The sequence below is a fragment of the Microcaecilia unicolor genome, chromosome 3, assembly GCF_901765095.1.
Source record: "Microcaecilia unicolor chromosome 3, aMicUni1.1, whole genome shotgun sequence".
Taxonomy (NCBI): domain Eukaryota; kingdom Metazoa; phylum Chordata; class Amphibia; order Gymnophiona; family Siphonopidae; genus Microcaecilia; species Microcaecilia unicolor.
In genome coordinates, this window is record NC_044033.1 from 14,733,884 (window position 1) to 14,760,262 (window position 26,379).

General features: G+C 54.1%; 1 protein-coding gene across 2 annotated transcripts; it reads right to left on the bottom strand.

Moving 5' to 3' along the window:
- Nucleotides 1–756: 756 nt before the first annotated feature.
- Nucleotides 757–26,379, bottom strand: LRRC73 (leucine rich repeat containing 73). 2 transcript variants are annotated; one of them, XM_030194603.1, is made up of 8 exons: nt 26,277–26,379; nt 24,078–24,415; nt 22,450–22,610; nt 19,132–19,254; nt 16,556–16,656; nt 13,968–14,163; nt 6,842–6,935; nt 757–1,060 (listed from the first exon to the last, which is right to left on the bottom strand). In XM_030194603.1, the coding sequence occupies exons 2-7, from the start codon at nt 24,347–24,349 to the stop codon at nt 6,865–6,867; spliced, it is 924 nt and encodes a 307-aa protein (XP_030050463.1). In that variant the 5' UTR covers nt 24,350–24,415; nt 26,277–26,379; the 3' UTR covers nt 757–1,060; nt 6,842–6,864. The 2 variants fall into 2 exon arrangements, with proteins under 2 accessions (XP_030050463.1, XP_030050464.1); XM_030194604.1 differs by lacking the exon at nt 6,842–6,935.

Here is a 26,379-nt window from a genome sequence, read left to right on the forward strand (position 1 = left end):
CAGAAGCAGGGGCATAGCCAGACTTCAGAGGGAGGGGGGTCCAGAGCACGAGGTGAGGGGGCACATTTTAGCCCCCCCCCCCGACGCCACCACCAACTTTGCCCCCCCCCCCCGACGCCGACCCTCTCGACCCCCCCCCCCGACGCCAATCCTCCCCCGCCGTCGCCTACCTTTGCTGGCGGGGGACCCCAACCCCCGCCAGCCGAGGTCCTCTTCTTCCGGCGCAAGGCTTCGTTCTGTTTCTGTGAGTCTGACGTCCTGCACGTACGAAGCCTTGCGCCGGAAGAAGAGGACCTCGGCTGGCGGGGGTTGGGGTCCCCCGCCAGCAAAGGTAGGTGACGGCGGCAGCGGTAGAGGGTTGGCAACGGGAGGGGGGTCCAGAGGGTCGGCGGCGGGGGGGGGGGGGGGGCAAAGTTGGTACATTTGTCCTTTAGATTGTAAGCTCCTTTGAGCAGGGACTGTCCTTCTATGTTAAATTGTATAGCGCTGCATAACCCTAGTAGCGCTTTAGAAATGTCAAGTAGTAGTAGTATGTTTATTCATTGAAAACCTGAATGGCTATGGACTCCCCAGAACCAGTTTGGGAAGCCATGGAGCAGAGAGTGTCACATACATTGGATCCCCCCCACCAACGTTTCCTATCACAGGCAGAAGAGCTGCGACACATTTATAGCTCTTGCCCAAGTTCTCCCCATAGAACAGAAGATCAAAGAAACATGATTAGTGTCCACACACTTTATAAAACTTTCAGTCGCATATTGTTCTTTCAGTGTCATTGAAAGAAATATAAATAGACTTTGTTAACAAATATACTGATAATTCTGAATAAATAACGTCTCCATCTGTGCCATGAGAAAAGGAAGACAGGGTCTCACGGAGGATCCCGAGGAACAGGCATGTCAGCTGACCAATCATGTGACACACTCATGGCTTTCTGGATAATAGCCACAGGGGACGCCATTCTGCAGTCACACTGCCATAAATACTTGGGGTCGCAAACAGTTCCAGGTCACATGTAATGGGGTAAAACTCAGGCCCAGCACTGGTTCTCAAAGCTGTCCTGGGGGAGCATAAGATACATTTTCATGCAATGGAAGTAACACATGTAGAACTACCTCATGAATATTCATTGCAGACGTCTGAAAACCTGACTGGCTGAGGTGCCCAGGACGGGTTTGAGACCAGGAAAGGGAAATGGGACTTGATATACTGTCTTTCTGAGGTTTTTTGCAACTACATTCAAAGCGGTTTACATATATTCAGGTACTTATTTTGTACCAGGGGCAATGGAGGGTTAAGTGACTTGCCCAGAGTCACAAGGAGCTGCAGTGGGAATTGAACCCAGTTCCCCAGAATCAAAGTCCACTGCACTAACCACTAGGCTACGCCTCCACTCTTTCCACCAATAAAAGCCAACCTCATCAGTGATGTCACAATGCCTTGATCGCCCAATACTTGGCTCACTTCTGATATTGTGATGTCATAAGGGAAATGGTACTTGAGATACCGCCTTTCTGAGGTTTTTGCAACTACATTCAAAGCGGTTTACATATATTCAGGTACTTATTTTGTATCAGGGGCAATGGAGGGTTAAGTGACTTGCCCAGAGTCACAAGGAATCAAACTCAGTTCCCCAGGATCGAAGTCCACTGCACTAACCACTAGGCGACTCCTCAGCTGTATAGATTTTTCTAGCACAGGAATCCTCAAACCTTTCCTAGTGACCCCGCAGCTAGCCGGGTTTTCAGGATACCACAATGACTGCGCAAGAGAGAAATTTCCATGCAGTGGTGACCTCTGCAAATTTATCGTGTGCATGCTCACTGGGGACATCCTGAAAGCTTACCAGGCAACTTTGGGAAGGTCTGTTTTTAGGGCTTACAATGGTTCTTAACATTCAGCAGTGGAACTGTCTTATATTTGTTACTAATGTTGAAAGAAGCTGGGTTAATACTTAGAAAGTTTCACAAAAATGTGTGACTCCTAATACACAAGGGCAAAGTGCCAGCTTCACTAGGTCTGCTAACAAGAGGAAGTGCAGGAGACCATGTTCCCAAGAGGGGGGGGGGGGGGGGGGGGTAGGGGGCAGGTAAGGACAGACGTGACAGTGAGAGGAGGAAAAGCAGACAGGTAACAGTGAGGCAATGAGACTAAGTGGCAGAGAATAACAGGGAAGGGGTGAAAGTGAGAGTGACAGGGGGTGAGTGACAGGATAGGAGACACTGGCTGGGTAACAGTGAGGGGTGAGACAGCGAGTGACTGAGTGGGAGACATTCGCTGGATAACAGAGAGGGGTGAAACAGAGAGTGACTGAGGGGGACGGGACACTGGCTGAATAACAGTGAGGGGGTGAGACAGGGAGTGACTGAGGAGGAGAACCTGCCTGGATAGCAGTGAGGGGGTGAGAGACGAAGTGACAGAGGGGGAGACACTGGCTGGATCGCAGTGAGGGGGGTGGGACAGGGAGTGACTGAGGGGGGGACACTGGCTGAATAACAGTGAGCAAGTGAGACAGGGTGTGACTGAGGAGGAGAACCTGCCTGGATAGCAGTGAGGGGGTGAGAGACGAAGTGACAGAGGGGGAGACACTGGCTGGATAGCAGTGAGGGGGGTGGGACAGGGAGTGACTGAGGGGGGGACACTGGCTGAATAACAGTGAGCAAGTGAGGCAGGGTGTGACTGAGGAGGAGAACCTGCCTGGATCGCAGTGAGGGGGTGAGAGACGAAGTGACAGAGGGGGAGACACTGGCTGGATCGCAGTGAGGGGGTGGGACAGGGAGTGACTGAGGAGATATTGGCTGGGTAACAGTGAAGGGGGAGAGACAGACTGAGGGGGAAGCACTGGTTGAGTAGCAGTGAGGGGGTGAGACACAGAGGGGGGGACACTGGCTGGATAACAGAGAGGGGTGAAACAGGGAGTGACTGAGGGGGGGACATTGGCTGAATAACAGTGAGCAAGTGAGGCAGGGTCTGACTGAGGAGGAGAACCTGCCTGGATAGCAGTGAGGGGGTGAGAGACGAAGTGACAGAGGGGGAGACACTGGCTGGATAGCAGTGAGGGGGGTGGGACAGGGAGTGACTGAGGGGGGGACACTGGCTGAATAACAGTGAGCAAGTGAGGCAGGGTGTGACTGAGGAGGAGAACCTGCCTGGATCGCAGTGAGGGGGTGAGAGACGAAGTGACAGAGGGGGAGACACTGGCTGGATCGCAGTGAGGGGGTGAGAGACGAAGTGACAGAGGGGGAGACACTGGCTGGATAGCAGTGAGGGGGTGGGACAGGGAGTGACTGAGGAGATATTGGCTGGGTAACAGTGAAGGGGGAGAGACAGACTGAGGGGGAAGCACTGGTTGAGTAGCAGTGAGGGGGTGAGACACAGAGGGGGGGACACTGGCTGGATAACAGAGAGGGGTGAAACAGGGAGTGACTGAGGGGGGGACATTGGCTGAATAACAGTGAGCAAGTGAGGCAGGGTGTGACTGAGGAGGAGAACCTGCCTGGATAGCAGTGAGGGGGTGAGAGACGAAGTGACAGAGGGGGAGACACTGGCTGGATAGCAGTGAGGGGGGTGGGACAGGGAGTGACTGAGGGGGGGACACTGGCTGAATAACAGTGAGCAAGTGAGGCAGGGTGTGACTGAGGAGGAGAACCTGCCTGGATAGCAGTGAGGGGGTGAGAGACGAAGTGACAGAGGGGGAGACACTGGCTGGATCGCAGTGAGGGGGTGAGAGACGAAGTGACAGAGGGGGAGACACTGGCTGGATAGCAGTGAGGGGGTGGGACAGGGAGTGACTGAGGAGATATTGGCTGGGTAACAGTGAAGGGGGAGAGACAGACTGAGGGGGAAGCACTGGTTGAGTAGCAGTGAGGGGGTGAGACACAGAGGGGGGGACACTGGCTGGATAACAGAGAGGGGTGAAACAGGGAGTGACTGAGGGGGGGACATTGGCTGAATAACAGTGAGCAAGTGAGGCAGGGTCTGACTGAGGAGGAGAACCTGCCTGGATAGCAGTGAGGGGGTGAGAGACGAAGTGACAGAGGGGGAGACACTGGCTGGATAGCAGTGAGGGGGGTGGGACAGGGAGTGACTGAGGGGGGGACACTGGCTGAATAACAGTGAGCAAGTGAGGCAGGGTGTGACTGAGGAGGAGAACCTGCCTGGATCGCAGTGAGGGGGTGAGAGACGAAGTGACAGAGGGGGAGACACTGGCTGGATAGCAGTGAGGGGGTGAGAGACGAAGTGACAGAGGGGGAGACACTGGCTGGATAGCAGTGAGGGGGTGGGACAGGGAGTGACTGAGGAGATATTGGCTGGGTAACAGTGAAGGGGGAGAGACAGACTGAGGGGGAAGCACTGGTTGAGTAGCAGTGAGGGGGTGAGACACAGAGGGGGGGACACTGGCTGGATAACAGAGAGGGGTGAAACAGGGAGTGACTTAGGGGGGACATTGGCTGAATAACAGTGAGCAAGTGAGGCAGGGTCTGACTGAGGAGGAGAACCTGCCTGGATAGCAGTGAGGGGGTGAGAGACGAAGTGACAGAGGGGGAGACACTGGCTGGATAGCAGTGAGGGGGGTGGGACAGGGAGTGACTGAGGGGGGGACACTGGCTGAATAACAGTGAGCAAGTGAGGCAGGGTGTGACTGAGGAGGAGAACCTGCCTGGATCGCAGTGAGGGGGTGAGAGACGAAGTGACAGAGGGGGAGACACTGGCTGGATCGCAGTGAGGGGGTGAGAGACGAAGTGACAGAGGGGGAGACACTGGCTGGATAGCAGTGAGGGGGTGGGACAGGGAGTGACTGAGGAGATATTGGCTGGGTAACAGTGAAGGGGGAGAGACAGACTGAGGGGGAAGCACTGGTTGAGTAGCAGTGAGGGGGTGAGACACAGAGGGGGGGACACTGGCTGGATAACAGAGAGGGGTGAAACAGGGAGTGACTGAGGGGGGGACATTGGCTGAATAACAGTGAGCAAGTGAGGCAGGGTCTGACTGAGGAGGAGAACCTGCCTGGATAGCAGTGAGGGGGTGAGAGACGAAGTGACAGAGGGGGAGACACTGGCTGGATAGCAGTGAGGGGGTGGGACAGGGAGTGACTGAGGGGGGGACACTGGCTGAATAACAGTGAGCAAGTGAGGCAGGGTGTGACTGAGGAGGAGAACCTGCCTGGATCGCAGTGAGGGGGTGAGAGACGAAGTGACAGAGGGGGAGACACTGGCTGGATCGCAGTGAGGGGGTGAGAGACGAAGTGACGGAGGGGGAGACACTGGCTGGATAGCAGTGAGGGGGTGGGACAGGGAGTGACTGAGGAGATATTGGCTGGGTAACAGTGAAGGGGGAGAGACAGACTGAGGGGGAAGCACTGGTTCAGTAGCAGTGAGGGGGTGAGACACAGAGGGGGGGACACTGGCTGGATAACAGAGAGGGGTGAAACAAGGAGTGACTGAGGGGGGGACATTGGCTGAATAACAGTGAGCAAGTGAGGCAGGGTCTGACTGAGGAGGAGAACCTGCCTGGATCGCAGTGAGGGGGTGAGAGACAAAGTGACAGAGGGGGAGACCCTGGCTGGATAGCAGTGAAGTGGTGAGACAGGGAGTGACTGAGGAGATATTGGCTGGATAACAGTGAAGGGGGAGAGACAGACTGAGGGGGAAACACTGGTGGTTGAGTAACAGTGAGGGGGTGAGACGGAGTGACTAAGAAGACAGATGGAGTGACTGAGGGGAAGACGCTGGCTGGATAGCAGTGAGGGGGTGAGACAGCGAGTGACTGAGGGGAAGACGCTGGATAGCAGTGAGGGGGTGAGACATGAAGTGACAGAGGGGGAGACACTGGCTGGATAACAGAGAGGGGTGAAACAGGGAGTGACTGAGGGGGGACAGTGGATGAATAACAGAGAGGGGTGGGACAGGGAGTGACTGAGGGGGAAACACTGTCTGGATAGCAGTGAAGTGGTGAGACAGGGATTGACTGAGGAGATACTTGCTGGATAACAGTGAAGGGGGAGAGACAGACTGAGGGGGAAACACTGGTGGTTGAGTAACAGTGAGGGGGTGAGACGGAGTGACTAAGAAGACAGATGGAGTGACTGAGGGGAAGACGCTGGCTGGATAGCAGTGAGGGGGTGAGACAGCGAGTGACTGAGGGGAAGACGCTGGATAGCAGTGAGGGGGTGAGACATGAAGTGACAGAGGGGGAGACACTGGCTGGATAACAGAGAGGGGTGAAACAGGGAGTGACTGAGGGGGGACAGTGGATGAATAACAGAGAGGGGTGAAACAGGGAGTGACTGAGGGGGGGGGACAGTGGATGAATAACAGTGAGGAAGTGAGACAGGGAGTGACTGAGGAGGAGAACCTGCCTGAATAGCAGCGAGGGGGTGAGAGACGAAGTGACAGAGGGGGGGACACTGGCTGGATAGCAGTGAGGGGGTGGGACAGGGAGTAACTGAGGGGGAAACACTGGCTGGATAACAGTGAAGGGGAGAGACAGACTGAGGGGGAAACACTGGTTGAGTAACAGTGAGGTGGTGAGACAGGGATTGACTGAGAAGGAGATACTGGCTGGGCAACAGTGAAGGGGGAAATACTGGTTGAGTAACAGTGAGGGGGTGAGACAGATCGACTGAGATGGTGAGAGTGGGAATGATGAGAGGGTGCTGCTCAAAGCAGGGCTGAATACTTGTTGAGATGGGGTCGTTCTTAGGGTCTTGTGACCTCTTTCAGCCTCCTTGTTCTTTGCACAGATGTACACACATACATATGCACAAATATATATCTGGAATCTCGTGAGCACATGTACACGCGTATCACACACGCATGCACAGATATGTACAGATATTTACACAGACACACTGGGTTCTCAGCGTCACATTTCTGTCTCAGTAAGCAGGCCGTCACCCAGCCCGGACGTCATCAGCACCACCTGTGGTACCAGATCTACGACAGAGAGAAAAGGATGTCAGAGGGAGACCCAGACCCCTCCCCAACTCCTGGGAACATACTGGGAGATCCAAGCCCCCCTCCTCCTAAGAGCTGGGGATTTAAATGTGTTAATGTTCTATGGGATCCAAGAGCTCCTGCCCCCCCTCCACTCCCCTTTGCAAGAGGATTTACCCATCTGACTCTGCAGAGAGATCCCACACCCCCCTCCCTGACTGTGCCGTGAGATTCAGGCATCCTCTCCCATTGCCTGAGGATTTACCCATCTGTCTGTGCAGTGAGATCCAGCCCATCCCCCCATTGCCTGGGAATTTACCTGTCTGTGCAGTGAAATCCAGTTCTCCTCCCCCCCCCCCCCCATTGCCTGGGATTTACCTGTCTGTGCAGTGAGATCCAGCCCCCCCCCCCCATTGCCTGGGGATTTACCTGTCTGTGCAGTGAGATCCAGCCCCCCCCCCCCCAGTGCCTGGGGATTTATCTGTCTGTGCAGTGAAATCCAGTACCCCCCCCAGTGCCTGGGGATTTACCTGTCAGTGCAGTGAAATCCAGTCCCCCCCCAATTGCCTGGGGATTTACCTGTCTGTGCAGTGAGATCCAGTTCCCCCCCCCCCATTGCCTGGGGATTTACCTGTCTGTGCAGTGAGATCCAGTTCCCCCCCCCCCATTGCCTGGGGATTATTTACCTGTCTGTGCAGTGAGATCCAGCCCCTCCCCCCCATTGCCTGGAATTTACCTGTCTGTGCAGTGAAATCCAGTCCCCCCCCCCCCATTGCCTGGGGATTTACCTGTCTCTGCAGTGAGATCCAGTCCCCCCCCCCCATTGCCTGGGGATTTACCTGTCTGTGCAGTGAAATCCAGTCCCCCCCCCCATTGCCTGGGGATTTACCTGTCAGTGCAGTGAGATCCAGCCCCTCCCCCCCCCATTGCCTGGGGATTTACCTGTCTGTGCAGTGAGATCCAGCCCCTCCCCCCATTGCCTAGGGATTTACCTGTCTGTGCAGAGAAAGCCAGTTCCCCCCCCCCCCCCCATTGCCTGGGGATTTACCTGTCTGTGCAGTGAGATCCAGCCCCCCCCCCCCCCAGTGCCTGGGGATTTATCTGTCTGTGCAGTGAGATCCAGCCCCCCCCCCCAATTGCCTGGGGATTTACCTGTCTGTGCAGTGAGATCCAGTTCCCCCCCCCCCACTGCCTGGGGATTTACCTGTCTGTGCAGTGAGATCCAGTTCCCCCCCCCCCATATGCCTGGGATTTATTTACCTGTCTGTGCAGTGAGATCCAGCCCCTCCCCCCATTGCCTGGGAATTTACCTGTCTGTGCAGTGAAATCCAGTCCCCCCCCCCCCAATTGCCTGGGATTTACCTGTCTGTGCAGTGAGATCCAGTTCCACCCCCCCATTGCCTGGGGTTTACCTGTCTGTGCAGTGAGATCCAGTTCCCCCCCCCCCATGCCTGGGGATTTATTTACCTGTCTGTGCAGTGAGATCCAGCCCCTCCCCCCATTGCCTGGGAATTTACCTGTCAGTGCAGTGAAATCCAGCCCCCCCCCCCATTGCCTGGGGATTTATTTACCTGTCTGTGCAGTGAGATCCAGCCCCTCCCCCCATTGCCTGGGAATTTACCTGTCTGTGCAGTGAAATCCAGTCCCCCCCCCCCCCATTACCTGGGAATTTACCTGTCTGTGCAGTGAAATCCAGTTCCCCCCCCCCATTGCCTGGGGATTTACCTGTCTGTGCAGTGAGATCCAGTCCCCCCCCCCATTGCCTGGGGATTTACCTGTCTGTGCAGTGAAATCCAGTCCCCTCCCCCATTGCCTGGGGATTTACCTGTCAGTGCAGTGAAATCCAGCCCCCCCCCCCCAATTGCCTGGGGATTTACCTGTCTGTGCAGTGAGATCCAGTTCCCCCCCCCCCATTGCCTGGGGATTTATTTACCTGTCTGTGCAGTGAGATCCAGCCCCTTCCCCCCATTGCCTGGGAATTTACCTGTCTGTGCAGTGAAATCCAGTTCCCCCCCCATTGCCTGGGGATTTACCTGTCTGTGCAGTGAGATCCAGCCCCTCCCCCCCCCCATTGCCTGGGGATTTACCTGTCTGTGCAGTGAGATCCAGCCCCTCCCCCCATTGCCTAGGGATTTACCTGTCTGTGCAGAGAAAGCCAGTTCCCCCCCCCCCCCCATTGCCTGGGGATTTACCTGTCTGTGCAGTGAGATCCAGCCCCCCCCCCCCCATTGCCTAGGGATTTACCTGTCTGTGTAGTGAGATCCAGCCCCCCCCCCCCCCATTGCCTGGGGATTTACCTGTCAGTGCAGTGAAATCTAGTCCCCCCCCCATTGCCTGGGGATTTATCTGTCTGTGCAGTGAAATCCAGTCCCCCCCCCCCCATTGCCTGGGGATTTACCTGTCAGTGCAGTGAAATCTAGTCCCCCCCCCCATTGCCTGGGGATTTATCTGTCTGTGCAGTGAAATCCAGTCCCCCCCCCCCATTGCCTGGGGATTTACCTGTGTAGTGAGATCCAGCCCCCCCCCATTGCCTAGGGATTTATCTTACTGAGCAGTGAGATCCAGCCCCTCCCCACCATTGCCTGGGGATTTACCTCTCTGTGTAGTGAGATCCAGCCCCCCCCCCCCCACCATTGCCTGGGGATTTACCTGTCTGTGCAGTGAGATCCAGCTCCCCCTCCCATTGCCTGGGGATTTACCTGTCTGTGCAGTGAGATCCAGCCCCTCCCCACCATTGCCTGGGGATTTATCTGTCTGTGCAGTGAATCCAGTCCCCCCCCCCCCCCCATTGCCTGGGAATTTACCTGTCAGTGCAGTGAAATCTAGTCCCCCCCCCCATTGCCTGGCAATTTACCTGTCTGTGCAGTGAGATCCAGCCCCCCCCCCATTGCCTGGCAATTTACCTGTCTGTGCAGTGAGATCCAGCCCCCCCCCCATTGCCTGGGAATTTACCTGTCTGTGCAATGAAATCCAGCCCCCCCCATTGCCTGGGGATTTACCTGTCTGTGCAGTGAGATCCAGCCACTCCCCCCATTGCCTAGGGATTTACCTGTCTATGCAGAGAGATCCAGCCCCCTCTCCCCCATTGCCTGGGGATTTAACTGTCTGTGCAGTGAGATCCAGCCCCCCCCCCCATTGCCTGGGGATTTAACTGTCTGTGCAGAGAAAGCCAGTTCCCCCCCCCCCCCCCCATTGCCTGGGGATTTACCTGTCAGTGCAGTGAGATCCAGCCACTCCCCCCATTGCCTAGGGATTTACCTGTCTATGCAGAGAGATCCAGCCCCCTCTCCCCCATTGCCTGGGGATTTAACTGTCTGTGCAGTGAGATCCAGCCCCCCCCCCCCCCATTGCCTGGGGATTTAACTGTCTGTGCAGTGAGATCCAGCCCCCCCCCCCATTGCCTGGGGATTTAGCTGTCTGTGCAGTGAGATCCAGCCCCCCCCCCCCATTGCCTGGGGATTTACCTGTCTGTGCAGTGAGATCCAGCCCCTCCCCCCCCCATTGCCTAGGGATTTACCTGTCTGTGTAGTGAGATCCAGCCCCCCCCCCCATTGCCTGGGGATTTACCTGTCTGTGTAGTGAGATCCAGCCCCCCCCCCCCCCATTGCCTGGGGATTTACCTGTCAGTGCAGTGAGATCCAGCCCCCCCCCCCATTGCCTAGGGATTTATCTTACTGAGCAGTGAGATCCAGCCCCTCCCCACCATTGCCTGGGGATTTACCTCTCTGTAGTGAGATCCAGCCCCCCCCCCCCCCCACCATTGCCTGGGGATTTACCTGTCTGTGCAGTGAGATCCAGCCCCTCCCCACCATTGCCTGGGGATTTACCTGTCTGTGCAGTGAGATCCAGTCCCCCCCCCATTGCCTGGGAATTTACCTGTCAGTGCAGTGAAATCTAGTCCCCCCCCCATTGCCTGGCAATTTACCTGTCTGTGCAGTGAGATCCAGCCCCTCCCCCCATTGCCTGGGAATTTACCTGTCTGTGCAATGAAATCCAGTCCCCCCCCCCCCATTGCCTGGGGATTTACCTGTCTGTGCAGTGAGATCCAGCCCCCCCCCATTGCCTGGGGATTTAGCTGTCTGTGCAGTGAAATCCAGTTCTCCCTCCCCCCCCCCATTGCCTGGGGATTTAACTGTCTGTGCAGTGAAATCCAGTTCCCCCTCCCCACCATTGCCTGGGGATTTACCTGTCTGTGCAGTGAGATCCAGCCCCCCCCCCCCCCCCATTGCCTGGGGATTTAGCTGTCTGTGCAGTGAAATCCAGTTCCCCCTCCCCCCCCATTGCCTGGGGATTTAACTGTCTGTGCAGTGAAATCCAGTTCCCCCTCCCCACCATTGCCTGGGGATTTAGCTCAGCGAGATCCAGCCCCTCCCCCCCCCCCCCATTGCCTGGGGATTTACCTGTCTGTGCAGTGAGATCCAGCCCCTCCCCCCCCCCCATTGCCTGGGAATTTTCCTGTCTGTGCAGTGAAATCCAGTTCCCCCCCCCCCCCCATTGCCTGGGGATTTACCTGTCAGTGCAGTGAGATCCAGCCCCTCCCCCCATTGCCTGGGGATTTAGCTGTCTGTGCAGTGAGATCCAGCCCCCCCCCCCCATTGCCTGGGGATTTAGCTGTCTGTGCAGTGAGATCCAGCCCCCCCCCCCATTGCCTGGGGATTTAGCTGTCTGTGCAGTGAAATCCAGTCCCCCCCCCCCATTGCCTGGGGATTTAACTGTCTGTGCAGTGAAATCCAGTTCCCCCTCCCCCCCATTGCCTGGGGATTTACCTGTCAGTGCAGTGAGATCCAGCCCCTCCCCCCATTGCCTAGGGATTTACCTGTCTATGCAGAGAGATCCAGCCCCTTCTCCCCCATTGCCTGGGGATTTAACTGTCTGTGCAGTGAGATCCAGCCCCCCCCCCCATTGCCTGGGGATTTAACTGTCTGTGCAGTGAGATCCAGCCCCCCCCCCCATTGCCTGGGGATTTAGCTGTCTGTGCAGTGAGATCCAGCCCCCCCCCCCATTGCCTGGGGATTTAGCTGTCTGTGCAGTGAAATCCAGTTCCCCCCCCCCCAATTGCCTGGGGATTTACCTGTCAGTGCAGTGAGATCCAGCCCCTCCCCCCCCCATTGCCTGGGGATTTACTTGTCTGTGCAGTGAGATCCAGCCCCTCCCCCCATTGCCTAGGGATTTACCTGTCTGTGCAGAGAAAGCCAGTTCCCCCCCTCCCATTGCCTGGGGATTTACCTGTCTGTGCAGTGAGATCCAGCCCCCCCCCATTGCCTAGGGATTTACCTGTCTGTGCAGAGAGATCCAGCCACTCCCCCCCCCCATTGCCTAGGGATTTACCTGTCTGTGTAGTGAGATCCAGCCCCCCCCCCATTGCCTGGGGATTTACCTGTCAGTGCAGTGAGATCCAGCCCCCTTCCCCATTGCCTAGGGATTTATCTTACTGAGCAGTGAGATCCAGCCCCTCCCCACCATTGCCTGGGGATTTACCTCTCTGTGTAGTGAGATCCAGCCCCCCCCCCCACCATTGCCTGGGGATTTACCTGTCTGTGCAGTGAGATCCAGCTCCCCCCCCCCATTGCCTGGGGATTTACCTGTCTGTGCAGTGAGATCCAGCCCCTCCCCACCATTGCCTGGGGATTTACCTGTCTGTGCAGTGAGATCCAGCCCCTCCCCCCAGTGCCTGGGGATTTATCTGTCTGTGCAGTGAAATCCAGTCCCCCCCCCCCCCATTGCCTGGGAATTTACCTGTCAGTGCAGTGAAATCTAGTCCCTCCCCCCATTGCCTGGCAATTTACCTGTCTGTGCAGTGAGATCCAGCCCCTCCCCCCATTGCCTGGGAATTTACCTGTCTGTGCAATGAAATCCAGTCCCCCCCATTGCCTGGGGATTTAGCTGTCTGTGCAGTGAGATCCAGCCCCCCCCCCCATTGCCTGGGGATTTAGCTGTCTGTGCAGTGAAATCCAGTTCCCCCTCCCCCCCCCCCCCATTGCCTGGTGATTTAGCTGTCTGTGCAGTGAGATCCAGCCCCCCCCCCCCCATTGCCTGGGGATTTAGCTGTCTGTGCAGTGAGATCCAGCCCCCCCCCCATTGCCTGGGGATTTACCTGTCTGTGCAGTGAGATCCAGCCCCCCCCCTCCATTGCCTGGGGATTTAGCTGTCTGTGCAGTGAGATCCAGCCCCTCCCCCCCATTGCCTGGGGATTTACCTGTCTGTGCAGTGAGATCCAGCCCCTCCCCCCCATTGCCTGGGGATTTACCTGTCTGTGCAGTGAGATCCAGCCCCCCCCCCCCCCCATTGCCTGGGGATTTAGCTGTCAGTGCAGTGAGAGCCAGCCCCTCCCCCCCCCCATTGCCTGGGGATTTACTTGTCTGTGCAGTTAGATCCAGCCCCACCCCATTGCCTGGGGATTTACCTGTCTGTGCAGTGAGATCCAGCCCCTCCCCCCATTGCCTGGGGATTTACCTATCAGTGCAGTGAGATCCAGCCCCTCCCCCCCATTGCCTAGGGATTTAGCTGTCTATGCAGAGAGATCCAGTCCCCTCTCCCCCATTGCCTAGGGATTTACCTGTCTGTGCAGAGAAAGCCAGTTCCCCTCCCCCCCCCATTGCCTGGGGATTTACCTGTCTGTGCAGTGAGATCCAGCCCCTCCCCCCCATTGCCTGGGGATTTACCTGTCTGTGCAGTGAGATCCAGCCCCTCCCCCCCATTGCCTGGGGATTTACCTGTCTGTGCAGTGAGATCCAGCCCCTCCCCCCATTGCCTGGGGATTTACCTATCAGTGCAGTGAGATCCAGCCCCTCCCCCCCATTGCCTAGGGATTTAGCTGTCTATGCAGAGAGATCCAGCCCCCTCTCCCCCATTGCCTAGGGATTTACCTGTCTGTGCAGAGAAAGCCAGTTCCCCTCCCCCCCCCCCCCCCCATTGCCTGGGGATTTACCTGTCTGTGCAGTGAGATCCAGCCCCTGCCCCCCCATTGCCTAGGGATTTACCTGTCTGTGCAGAGAGATCCAGCCCCCTGTCCCCCATTTCCTGGGGATTTACCTCTTTTGCTGCGCTGTGGCACCCAGGTGTTCCTGTTCTTGCTTCGCCCATCCAGCTGTCGGGTCTCGCCATTCTCTTCTTCCCCCTCAGAAAGCAGGTCACAGATCTGCTGCTGGATTTCGCCACTTATGTTGTTTTCCACAAGGATGAGTTTCATCAGGGCTGTGGGATAGTTCTCCACCATATCCAGCAGGATCTGAAGCACAACATGAAAACCAAAGAGACTGTCTCAGAAAATACACGGAGAAAGAGGGTGGTAAGGAGGGCAGGATATCCTAGAGCCACGTGACAGGTGGAGAAGACTACGACATTCTTCTACGCCACACCAATTCCACCGGCAGGACAGAAGGACTATATCAACAGGACATTCCAGCTACCTCAGTTCAACACCATTTCTTCACTACACTTCCCTAATACTCCCCACTGCAGACCATTCCACCACCTCCTTCTCTACAATACTACTACTTAGCATTTCTATAGCGCTGCCAGTGTTACGCAGCGCTGTACAAGTTTAAACATGGGGAAGGACAGTCCCTGCTCAAGAGAGCTTACAATCTAAAGGTTACAAACTATGTAGTCAGTGTAGGTAACATGAATGGGGAAGGTGGTTAGGCGCGAAAAGCAAGGGAGAAGAGATGGGCTTTGAGTAAGGACTTGAAAATGGGCAGGGAGGGCGCATGGCGTATGTGCTCGGGAAGTCTGTTCCAGGCATAAGGTGATGCGAGGCAGAAGGGGCGGAGTCTGGAGTTAGCGGTGGTGGAGAAGGGTACAGATAGGAGTGATTTGTTACGGGTGGGAACATACGGGGAGAGGAGGGTAGAGAGGTAATGGGGGGCTGCAGAATTGAGTGCATTTGAAGGTTAAAAGGAGAAGCTTGAACTGTATATGGTAGCGGATCGGGAGCCAGTGAAGCGACTTGAGGAGAGGGGTGATATGAGAGTATCGGTTCACGCGGTAGATAAGACGTACGGCGGAATTTTGGACAGATTGAAGGGGGGATAGATGGCTAAGCGGGAGGCCAGCGAGAAGAAGGTTGCAATCTCCACCCCGGTAGCCATTCTCAGCCATTCTGCTTTCTCCACTGCTCACCTTACACTTCTGCCGTTCAGGTTTTTACTGGCCACATCCTCACTGCTGGGACCTGCCGGGGACCTTCTGCCTCATCTACATCCAGGTTGTATGTCAGCTCTGTTATCGCTAAAGGTAGTGATAATAGGCCTGATTTCTGGGCTGACCTAGGGTTTCATGTGCGTTTACTCTGACTAATTCCCTGATAAGAACCCTTACCTTTATTTTTCTGAGCTACCTCGCTTGTACGCTTAATTCTTAGTCACTCATGTTATTACTTTATGGTTGTAAAAAAAAAAAAAAAAAAAGACAGCACAAACGATCTTATTTCTACATGTTGTTGTTTCATCATTTTGGCAATGTTGCAGCTTTATGTTGTAATTTGACATTGGTTGATATCCCTGTCCTTCTATTCACTGGCTAACAATTTTGCATTGTCAACTAGACTGGAATATCTCTGACGCCTGAGGCAGGTGCTGGCCATGCTGAAACGCAGGACTGCGTCGTCTATTCAGTCTTCTTGATATTTTGGAGTTATCAGCCTTTGTACCTTACAGATTTTTAATATTACCAATGAATTGTTTCCCCTGGTTGGAATTACATTGGTCTCCCCCAGTAGTTTTGCAGTATGATAGGCTGTGTTCGGCCATCCCCTAGGTCTTCCCTCTACCGCACAGGAAATTGCATCAGAAGAGGCAGACCGCAACAGAGGGAAGACCCGGGAAAGCCTGGCATGCTGCTGCTACCAGGGGTATAGCCAGACTTCAGCGGGAGGGGGGTCCAGAGCCCAAGGTGAGGGGGCACATTTTAGCCCCCCCCCCCCGGCGCTGCTGATCCCCCCCCCCCCCCCCCGCCGCCAACCCGCCGTCACCTGCCTTTGCAGGCGGGAGACCCCAACCCCCGCCAGCCGAGGTCCTCTTCTTCTCGCAAAAGGCTTCCTTCTGTTTCTGACGTTCTGCACGTATGTCAGAAACAGAAGGAAGCCTTTTGCGAGAAGAAGAGGACCTCGGCTGGCGGGGGTTGTGGTCCCCCGCCAGCAAAGGCAGGCGACGGCGGGTGGAGGGATCGAGAGGGTCATCGACAGGGGGGTCCAGGGCTAAATATACTGGGGCCCAGGGCCCCCCTGGCCCCACGTAGCTACCCCACTGGCTGCTACCACCAGCAACTGATGTAAAACTTTACAGGACCAAGGGGGAGTGAGAGAGGTGAGGGAGCAGTGCCAGACCTGCGAAGAGGGGGAAGAGAGAAAGGGAGAGACCGGATTCGGGGGGAGATGAGGATGGAGAAAAGGCTTAACCTGTAGACCAGGTGAGTTTAAAGGCTGGGTATTTTGGCACCCTGGGCCAGAGCCTCACCTGGTCCAATGATTAAGCTGGCCCTGAACATGACTGCGGTTGGGAGACGGGACGTTCATTTTAGAGATCAATACTACAAAAAGCACAAGACTATGGAGCTGTCTGTAAGAGTCAGGGGGAAAGGGGAGCTGTAGTCATACAGTGGCTATTTTAGAAAGTACTCACCTCTGCTGACTGGTTTGTAAGTCCAGTCCCTTCCAGATCCAAAACCTCTAGCGTTCGACTTGAAGAAACTGCAACAGCCAACATCCCAGCGATGTGATCACCTGTGAAAGAAAGAGAACTTAATCCCCAACCCAAATCACAGAAACACCTCCGCACGACAGCATTCACAGGCCACCAGTTCCTGAGTTACAAAGATACTGTGGAATAGAGACCATCTACCCTGGAGTCCCACAGACATCCACGGAACATGGGCCCACAGAATCATGACCCACAGAGACACTGAGAAACCCAGGCATAGAGTCACGGAGACACCACAGCAGCATAATACAAAGTGGACTTATCTCCGAGACAGGTACCACAAAGCCACTGGAATACGAGACTGAAATGTGACACGCTCAGAACAGGTCCACAGGAATACCACAGGTTATGCTTCGATCTATAGCACTTATAAGAAGTTCATAGTCAATAATGAAAAGGTTAAGTCCCGCTGAACACATCAACTTTTGAAGATTTAAGGTGATAGTTGACCAGACGTTATCCATAAAACTACAGGAGGAGCCAGGGCGAAGCCAAAACGTATCTCCATAGCAATATTCACCTGCTATCTGGATAACTTAGGGCCCACTTTTGTAAACCACTTATGTAGTCAGCAGTGGCATAGCCATGGGGGGGCCTGGGTCCCCCCCCCCCCCCCTTCGGACCCCCAAGATCTGCTGATTTGGCTGGCGGTGGTCCCCAATCCCCACCAGCAGAACCTTTCCTGCGGCGATATTTGGCGCCACGCTGCCTGTCCTGCTTTCCCCCTCCCCCCGCACGCATGCTCATTTTTAGTGATGTTGAGCATGCGCAAGCTTCACACATGCTCAATTTAACTAAAAAATGGAGTATGCACATCGGGGCGGGTAAACAGGGCAGGCAGCGCTGTGAATAGCACCACAGGAAGGATTCCGCTGGCAGGGCTTGGGGATCCCCGCCAGCCCAGCTATATGGGGTTACGGTAGGGGTTGAGTGCCCTCCCACCTTGGGGACTTAGGCCCCCTCAAATTCGAGGTCTGGCTACACCTCTGGTAGTCAGCACGGCACCACATATGTAGTTTTTAAAAACAGGTAAATTTCAGCTGTATACAGGAAGACACTATCCCTGAGATTCTATATATGGCGATATAGTGAAATTAGAAAAGGTGCTGAGAAGGGCAACGAAAATGATAAAGGGGATGGGACGACTTCCCTATGAGGAAAGGCTAAAGCAGCTAGGGCTCTTCAGCTTGGAGAAAAGGCGGCTGAGGGGAGATATGATAGAGGTCTACAAAATAATGAATGGAGTTGAACCGGGTAGATGTGAAGCGTCTGTTCACGCTTTCCAAAAATACTAGGACTAGGGGGCATGCGATGAAGCTACAATGTAGTAAATTTAAAACGAATCGGAGAAAATTTTTCTTCACTGAACGTGTAATTAAACTCTGGAATTCGTTGCCAGAGAATGTGGTAAAGGCGGTTAGCTTAGCGGAGTTTAAAAAAGGTTTGGACGGCTTCCTAAAGGAAAAGTCCATAGACCGTTATTAAATGGACTTGGGGAAAATCCACTATTTCTGAGATAAGCAGTATAAAATGTTTTGTACTTTTTGGGGATCTTGCCGGGTATTTGTGACCTGGATTGGCCACTGTTGGAAACAGGATGCTGGGCTCGATGGACCTTTGGTCTTTCCCAGTATGGAAATACTTATGTACTTATGTACGTACGTAATTTGGCCGCGTGGCCAAATTCTACACACAACTTAATTAACGAGCCAATCAGCGGCAATAATTGGCCACTAACAAGCAATCATTGGCACCAGGGCAGTAGCCAGACCTCAACGTTTGGGGGGTCCGGAGCCCAAAGTGTGTGGGGGGTGGGCAGAGTTTGACCCGCCTCCCTGCCGCAACCCCACATACCTTGGTTGGCGAGGGTCCCCAACCCCCGCCAGCTGAAGCCTTTCTCCAGCGCTGTTCTCTGCACATTGCCTGCCCTGCTTCCTCTCACGTCGGATGCACACTCACAGTGTCGTGCGTGCTCAGTTTCACTAAAACCGAGCACGCATGCGACGTGAGAGGAAGCAGGGCAGGCAATGTGCAGAGAACAGCGCAGCAATTTCAGCGACTCTCCATAGAATCTGACGACATAACTGGTCGCATGAGTCGCTGGCTTAAATCTATAAACTTATGTGTGTATATTTAACTGCCTGACGTGCATTTAAGGCGACTGATTCTCTCTCACTCTCTCTCTGTCACACACACACACTCGCACAACTCGCACATTCACTCTCTCTCTCTCTCTCTCACACAGTCACTCTCACACACACTCTCTCTCAAACATACACACTCCGAGAAAAACCTTGCTAGCGCCCGTTTCATTTGTGTCAGAAACGGGCCTGTTTTACTAGTAGACTTATATGCTTAGCATCAAGCTGAATATTGACCTTGATAAGTGGTGGTAGATGTAATAAGGACAGCAGATGTAACGTACCATAGAATTATGGATGGATTGAAATCAGAAATGAACGTAAACTCTGCGTTTGCACAAGCTGTTGGCACATTACCTAAGGGATTGTAATCCAAGTTTAGTACTCGAAGCTGTGAGCTGTGAGCCACTGCAATGGCCAGCCGTGCCCAGCCTTTTGATGTCACTGCTGGGTTAGCACTGAGTGTTAACTCTTTCAGCCCTAGAGAGAACATACAGACATACAGTGAAGCACGTTTATGTTTAATTTTACACCAACCCTAATTGTGTACCTCTAATTCAGGATCCTCTGACTCCTCTCTCTCTCACGAGACCAACACCCACAACCAGCACCCTCTCGCTCCCCCCTCTCCCAGCTCATAACCCCCCCCCCCCCCCACTCAATACCCTCTTTCCCTCAGTGTATATATCCACACCCAGGGGGCCCTTTCTCACATCTCACACAACCAGCAGTGCAGTACCCTCTCTTCTTTAGATTGTAAGCTCTTCTGAGCAGGGACCGTCCTTATTCGTTAATTTGTACAGCGCTGCGTAACCCTAGTAGCGCTCTAGAAATGTTAAGCAGTAGTAGTTCTTTAGTGTACATTCCTATATCCAGGGTTTCCTCTCCTATAGCTCACACATCCATCACACTGCACTCTATGTGCACACCCATACCCAGGGTTCCTTCTCCCATGACATAACATAACGTGGAGGGGCATAATCGAACGGTGCCAGCCATCTATATGGCCGGCGCCGCAAAGAGCAGTCCCGAACCGTATTATCGAAAAAGATGGCCGGCCATCTTTCATTTCGATAATACGGTTGGGGCCGGCTAAATGTCAGAGATAGCTGGGTTTGAGATGGCCGGCATCGCTATTCGACGATAATGGAAACCAATGCCGGCCATCTCAAACCCGGCCAAATCCAAGGCATTTGGTCGTGGGAGGAGCCAGCATTTGTAGTGCAGTGGTCCCCCTCACATGCCAGGACACCAACCGGGCACCCTAGGGGGCACTGCAGTGGACTTCAGAAATTGCTCCCAGGTGCATAGCTCCCTTACCTTGTGTGCTGAGCCCCCCAAATCCCCCCCAAAACCCACTCCCCACAACTGTACAATACTACCACAGCCCTAAGGGGTGAAAGGGGGCACCTACATGTGGGTACAGTGGGTTTCAGGTGGGTTTTGGAGGTCTCCCATTTACCACCACAAGTGTAACAGGTAGGGGGGAATGGGCCTGGGTCCACCTGCCTGAAGTGCAGTGCACCCACTAAAAACTGCTCCAGGGACCTGCATACTGCTGTATGACATTTCAAGCTGGCATAGAGGCTGGCAAAAAAATGCTAAAAAAAAGTTTTTTTGGGTGGAAGGGGGTTGTTGACCACTGGGGGAGTAAGGGGAGGTCATCCCCGATTCCCTCTGGTAGTCATCTACTCAGTTGGGGCACTTTTTTGAGGCTTGGTCCTAAAAATAAATGGACCAAGTGAAGCCGGCAAAGTGCTCGTCAGAGCCAGCCTTCTTTTTTCCATTATCGGCCGAAGCCGGCCATCTCATAACCACGCCCCCATCCCGCCTTCCATACCCTGCCGAAACGCCCCCTTGAAGTTTGGCCGGCCCTGCGACGGAAAGCAGTTGAAGCCGGCAAAAATCGGCTTTTGATTATACCGATTTTGCCGGCTTCAGGAAATGGCTGGCCATCTCCCGATTTGTGTTGGAAGATGGCCGGCCTTCTCGTTCGAAAATAAGCAGGGTAGTAACACAGTAGATGACGGCAGGAAAAAAAAACCCATACCTCACAAACCCTCCTTGTACAGCATCTTCTGGTTTCCTCTCCTACAGCTCACACATCCACAGCCATCACACTCTATGTGCACACCCATACCCCAGGATCCCTTCTCCCATAACATAACATAGTAACATAGTAGATGACGGCAGAATAAAAAAAAACATACCTCACAAACCCTTGCCCAGCATCTTCTGTTTCCCAGTCCACACTCTTTTACACAGCAACACTCTCCCAGACTCTGCATCCCACGGCTTACACCTGTTCCCTATTTCTACCAGAACACCCACACCCAGCCCAGCACGTATGGCTTGTCCCACTGCCCTCTCTCCCTTAGTTCCAGTGTTCATACTAGAGAATAACACGAGGACAAAGTTTGTGCCCTGTCACCGTAGGTTCTGTCTCCGTCCCCACCCCATTCCCGCAGGTTCTGCCTCCATCCCTGTCCGTCCCCACAAGCTCTGTCTCCATCCTCAACCTGTCTCTGTCCCTGCCACGTCTCCGCAGGTTCTGTCTCCATCCCTGTCCGTCCCCACAAGCTCTGTCTCCATCCTCAACCTGTCTCTGTCCCTGCCCCGTCTCCGCAGGTTCTGTCTCCGTCCCCACCCCATTCCCGCAGGTTCTGCCTCCATCCCTGTCCGTCCCCACAAGCTCTGTCTCCATCCTCAACCTGTCTCTGTCCCTGCCACGTCTCCGCAGGTTCTGTCTCCATCCCTGTCCGTCCCCACAAGCTCTGTCTCCATCCTCAACCTGTCTCTGTCCCTGCCCCGTCTCCGCAGGTTCTGTCTCCGTCCCCACCCCATTCCCGCAGGTTCTGTCTCCATCCCCGTCCCGTCCCCACAAGCTCTGTCTCCATCCTCAACCTGTCTCTGCCCCTGCCCCGTCTCCGCAGGTTCTGTCCCTGTCCCCGACCCATCCCCGTGGGCTCCGTCCTCATCTGCAGAAGCCTCAAACACTTATATTTAAATCTTTTTATTAAAGTATAAAAAGGAACAATATGCTGTGCAACTGTTGTTTATAAATCACAAATAGAAAATAATAATAACGAGCAACTATAATAACCCTCCCCCCACCCACTACCCTTCCAACAACAGCTGACTTCTGCTGCCCCAGGGAACCCTAATCCACCCTGTTAGTGTCCAGAGGTACAAAATACAACCCATTCTATTTGCGGGGGAGAAATATGGCCTATGAAGCAGTGTTACGATTTTTTAATCTGGGGTTTGAATAAATCATCAACAATCTCAGGATTCAGTCTAGCTCTCCTGTCTTCCACAGTCCTTCCTGCACTAAAAGATTTTAGGATTCCACATGCAAATTTTGCTAGTTGCGGCCTGCATGTTTTTCCAAAAAAATCAAAATATGGTCGTCTGCATCACACAAACATACATAACAGTCCATCTCATTAACAGACTTCAAAGTAGAGAATGACACGGGGACAAAGCTTGTCCTCGTCCCCACGGGCTCTATCCCCATCACAGCCCCGTCCCTGCGGGATCTGTCTTCATCCCTGCCCTGTCCCCTCAGTCTCTGTCCCTGCCCTGTCCCCACATCCCTGTCCCTGCGGTTACCGTGGGTCCTTGTCCCCATGTCATTCTCTAGTACATACCCCTCTACTGCACCCTTTCACTTACCTGATTTAGCCCCGTCAGGTGGGAGGAGCCCACAGATAAGGTTAATCCCTTCATCTGCCAACATGCAGTCACCGAGATCTAGTGATATCAGTGAGGGGTGCATGGCGAGGGCAGGGTTCAAGAGGGCCAGGCCAGCATCTGTCAGGGGACTTCCATGGAGGCTGGGAGATAAAGACATATGGGTGAAGAACCCAATATAAATTAGAGACATGGTTAGTTCAAAGACAAGCAGGCTTTCACCTGCTGCATATTCAAATCTAGCACAACCAATCAGGGAACTCAGCTATGGCAGAAACTAGAGACAGGACAGGAAAAAAGGCCTCCGGTGGAATAGTCACCATAAAATGCTGACTGTGGCCTGTTGAGTTACCCCGAATATTTAGTGCTGGGCCATGTGCAGGCCCAGCATTGAATATCTGAGGCTAATTTGCCCGATGCTGGCCATCAGGGCTCGTGCAGGTCCCAGCTGATATTCAGCCGGGGCCCGCGTAAGACAGTTATGCAGCACCCAGCTGAATATCGGCTGGGACTCACATAACTATTGAAGGGCTCTGGAAGCCACCTTCCGGCTCCCGTAAAAGCCCCCCTCCTTCCCTTCCCCCTGCAGCCACGCAAAAGAACCAACCTTCCTTCCTCCCCCAGGGAACAGCCCCCAACACCTTACCCTCCCTGGTCTGGGTAGATCCCCAGGTCTACCCCTTCATCCTTGGTGGTCCAGTGGGGTCAATGGAGGCAGGAGCGAAACCCACTGGCTCCTGCCCCTTGCAGCTCCTTGAGGAAAATGGCTGCTGCGACCTCTCACGGAAGCTCATGGTATACTAGTACCACAAGCTGCCACGAGAGGTCGTGGCAGTCATTTTACTCAAAGAGTTACAAGGGGCAGGAGCGAGTGAGCTTTGCTCCTGCCTCCATCAACCCCACTGGACTACCAGGGATAAAGAGAGAGGCCCGGAGGGTGGGGGGTAGGCGGTCGGGAGGCTATTCCATGGAGGGGGAAAAGTTGGTTTGTTCTGCATAGTGGCAGGGGGAAGAGGAGGGGGGCTTTTGCGAGGGCCGAGAGGCTCCACAGAGCTCTTCAATAGTTATGTGGGTCCTGCCCACTATTCAGTGCCAGGGCCTGCATAGCTAAGCAGGTGAAAAGGCTGTCCTAAAAATTCATTGCCAGCACGCATATAACCCTTGGCTCCTCCCCTGACCTGCCTCTTTTATCTTGGGCCACTCAGAGGCAATATTCAGTGGAACTGCCCAGTTAAGTGCCACTGAATGAATATCAGTGGTTAGGGGGCCCCTAAGTGGGCAGGCGCCTCTCCCGCCTGCTGAAATGACTTTGAACATCGTCCGTCCGGTAAGTGAGTAATTACAGTTACTGACTCTAGCTCCAAAAGAGTCTCCCTGCCCTGATTCCAAACCTGATGAACTTCCTCAAGTAATTCTGAAGGACATTCAGAAACATCTGAGGTTGGAAGGGAGAAAGAAACCCAGTGAGAAGAACTGACCAAAATAATGCCCTCTACTGGACAGACTGGAAAATGATCACCTCTCACTCCTGCGAGGGCCAATTGCTGCAGATGGGGGCAGTCGGCTGCCTCTCACCTCCCTTCTGTAAGCTTTGGCCTATGAGGACTTACAACAAGGACTGGATGGATCTGTTGCCGTTCAGGGCCTCCGCCAGCTGCTTGACTCGGTTAATGGTGGCCAGTACACCCAGGTTAAGGTTGAGCTGGATAAGGGAGTGGGTCTCGGAGACACTCCGGCACACTTGGCTGAAGTCACGGTCAGAGAGGTGACAGCCACGCAGGGACAGCAGCCTCACCGAGTTCTCTTTCAGGCCCTCACAGATGTCTTTCACCTCGGTGCTCGACAGTGTCTCCCCAGAGATCTGGATCGAGCCTGGCAGCATGACGCCACTTGGGCCAGGGAGGGTAGGAGACAGAACCAGGCAACAGCCAGGGACAAGGTGTGAAGCCTGCAGATACAAGGGGAAAAGTCAACCTGGGCAGCAGAACATTCCATAAAAAGTCTCTCTCCCATAAACCTCCCACCCCCACCCCCACCCCCGTCAGATCTAGTTGGGTTCATCTCTCATTCCATTTCCCCTGGGGGGGTCTGTGATTGGGAAATTCAGGAAATTTGCATACATTATCGTAATTACCAAAAGAAAAGTGGCTCTGGGGAAAAGCATGGGGGGGCTGTTTATTGCTGAAGCACCTGAGCACGAGGGATGGAGCCGGAGAAGAGAGCAGAGTGGTGTTACTTCTCTTCCTGACCCAACTGGAGGGGAAGGGGTGTAACAGACAGTGCAGGCAGCATCTGGGAAGAACCAAGAGGGGAAGGGACTGGAAAAGAAAGCGGAACTAGTGTGTACTTCAGCATTAACCCCTCCCCACCTAAGTCAAGAGGCAGTAGGTAGAAGAGGGGCAGGGTAGACACAGCTTACAGTCTGCAACTCTTTTGATCCGTACTAGTAGTCTCAACTGATGGCAGAATGGAGGAGCGGGAAGGAAACACACAGAAGTTGGGATATGCGGGACTTATGGGGTGGTTGGGGAAAGAAAAAAAAAGCAGGGGACAGAGAGAAAGGGAAATAGTCTCGTGTTAAATAACGTTATGCCTAAAGTGGGGAATGGTGGGGAGGAGGAGAGACAGGATGAGAGTGTGAGAATTTTAAAAGGTCATGGATCTGAAATACTGCCTTTCTGTGGCGCAGTCAAAGTGGTTTACATTTATTATACACAGGTGCTTTCTCTGAGCTTCACAGTAACTTTTTGTACCTGGGGGCGGGGCAAGGGAGGGTTAAGTGACTTGCCCAGGGTCACAAGGAGCCACAGTGGGACTCAAACACAGTTCCCCAGGTTCTCATACCAATCCATTAACCATTAGATGGAAATGGAGAAGGAAAGTTTATACGCATTTCTATCCTTCAACTTAAAAAATACCAGGAATAATGACTTCCCAGACTCTTCTCTCCCCCAATGCCCATGATCCTCCCAGACTCCTTTTACTTCCCCTCCCCCAGTGTCTGTCATGTCACACTCCCGGAATCCTTCACTCCCTGTCCCCCAGCTCCTGTGCCCCTCCCAGACTCCTCCTCCCTCACTCCCCGTCCCTCAGCGCCTGTGATCCTCGTAGACTCCTCCCCCAGTGCCTGTGACCCTTGCAGACTCCTCCCTCACTCCCCACCTCCCAGCACTTATGACCCTCCCATCCCCCAACACCTGTGTTGTTCTATAGTAGTCCTGTGTTCATTATAATCTTTAAATCATCTCTGCTGCTTTGTGCTCTCTTTTTGAAGATATAAGCAGCTAACAGCGCCTGTGATCAATGAACCAACCTCTCTCTCTATATAAAGTGGTGCTGAATATGTGTATGTTAATGCACCAGCGTTTAAATATTACACGGGCCACCGCTGCTAAAAAATCAACCATTTCTGTCCCTATATGACATATTAAATTTAATGCACAGCTCTGGAGAACAAATGAACGATTCTGGCCTTTCCTCCGGCTCCGTTTCCTCTTTCTATTGTCTGCATCGACTCTACTCTCTCTCCCTCACCTGCCACACATCTAGCCGTGCAATGCAGGCCTCCACTTGTGCACCGCCGCGTCCGATGCATTATTCCAGCCGTTCACCAATCTCTCAGAATTTATTGCCATTGCAACCCTGCGCCCAAAACAGATCCTCAGCACAGGCACGGAAGAGCTACAAGCCCCCCTGGCTCTGCCCAGATGCAGAATTCAAATGCAGCGTCTCTCTCTGAACACAATGGTCACCACTGTCCCTGGCCCTCGCTCACACGCACAACACAAAGATAGATATCTTGTGGCTACCTGCTTTACATGCTGGGCCCCGTCGCCGGTCTAATGCTCGCCTCCTCTCATCCTTGGCAAAGCTCTCCCCCCTGTTTCCATGCACACGGCCGCCCAGGCGCAG

What these genes read in the sequence shown, in the direction of transcription:
- LRRC73 (XM_030194603.1), bottom strand. Translation starts at nt 24,349, where the DNA reads ATGCTGCCAGGCTCGATCCAGATCTCTGGGGAGACACTGTCGAGCACC. An exon ending in AGATCCATCCAGTCCTTGTT is followed by an intron (nt 22,611 to 24,077) that starts GTAAGTCCTCAT and finishes TTTATCTCCCAG; the next exon opens with CCTCCATGGAAGTCCCCTGA. An exon ending in TTACAAACCAGTCAGCAGAG is followed by an intron (nt 14,164 to 16,555) that starts GTGAGTACTTTC and finishes GTTGTGCTTCAG; the next exon opens with ATCCTGCTGGATATGGTGGA.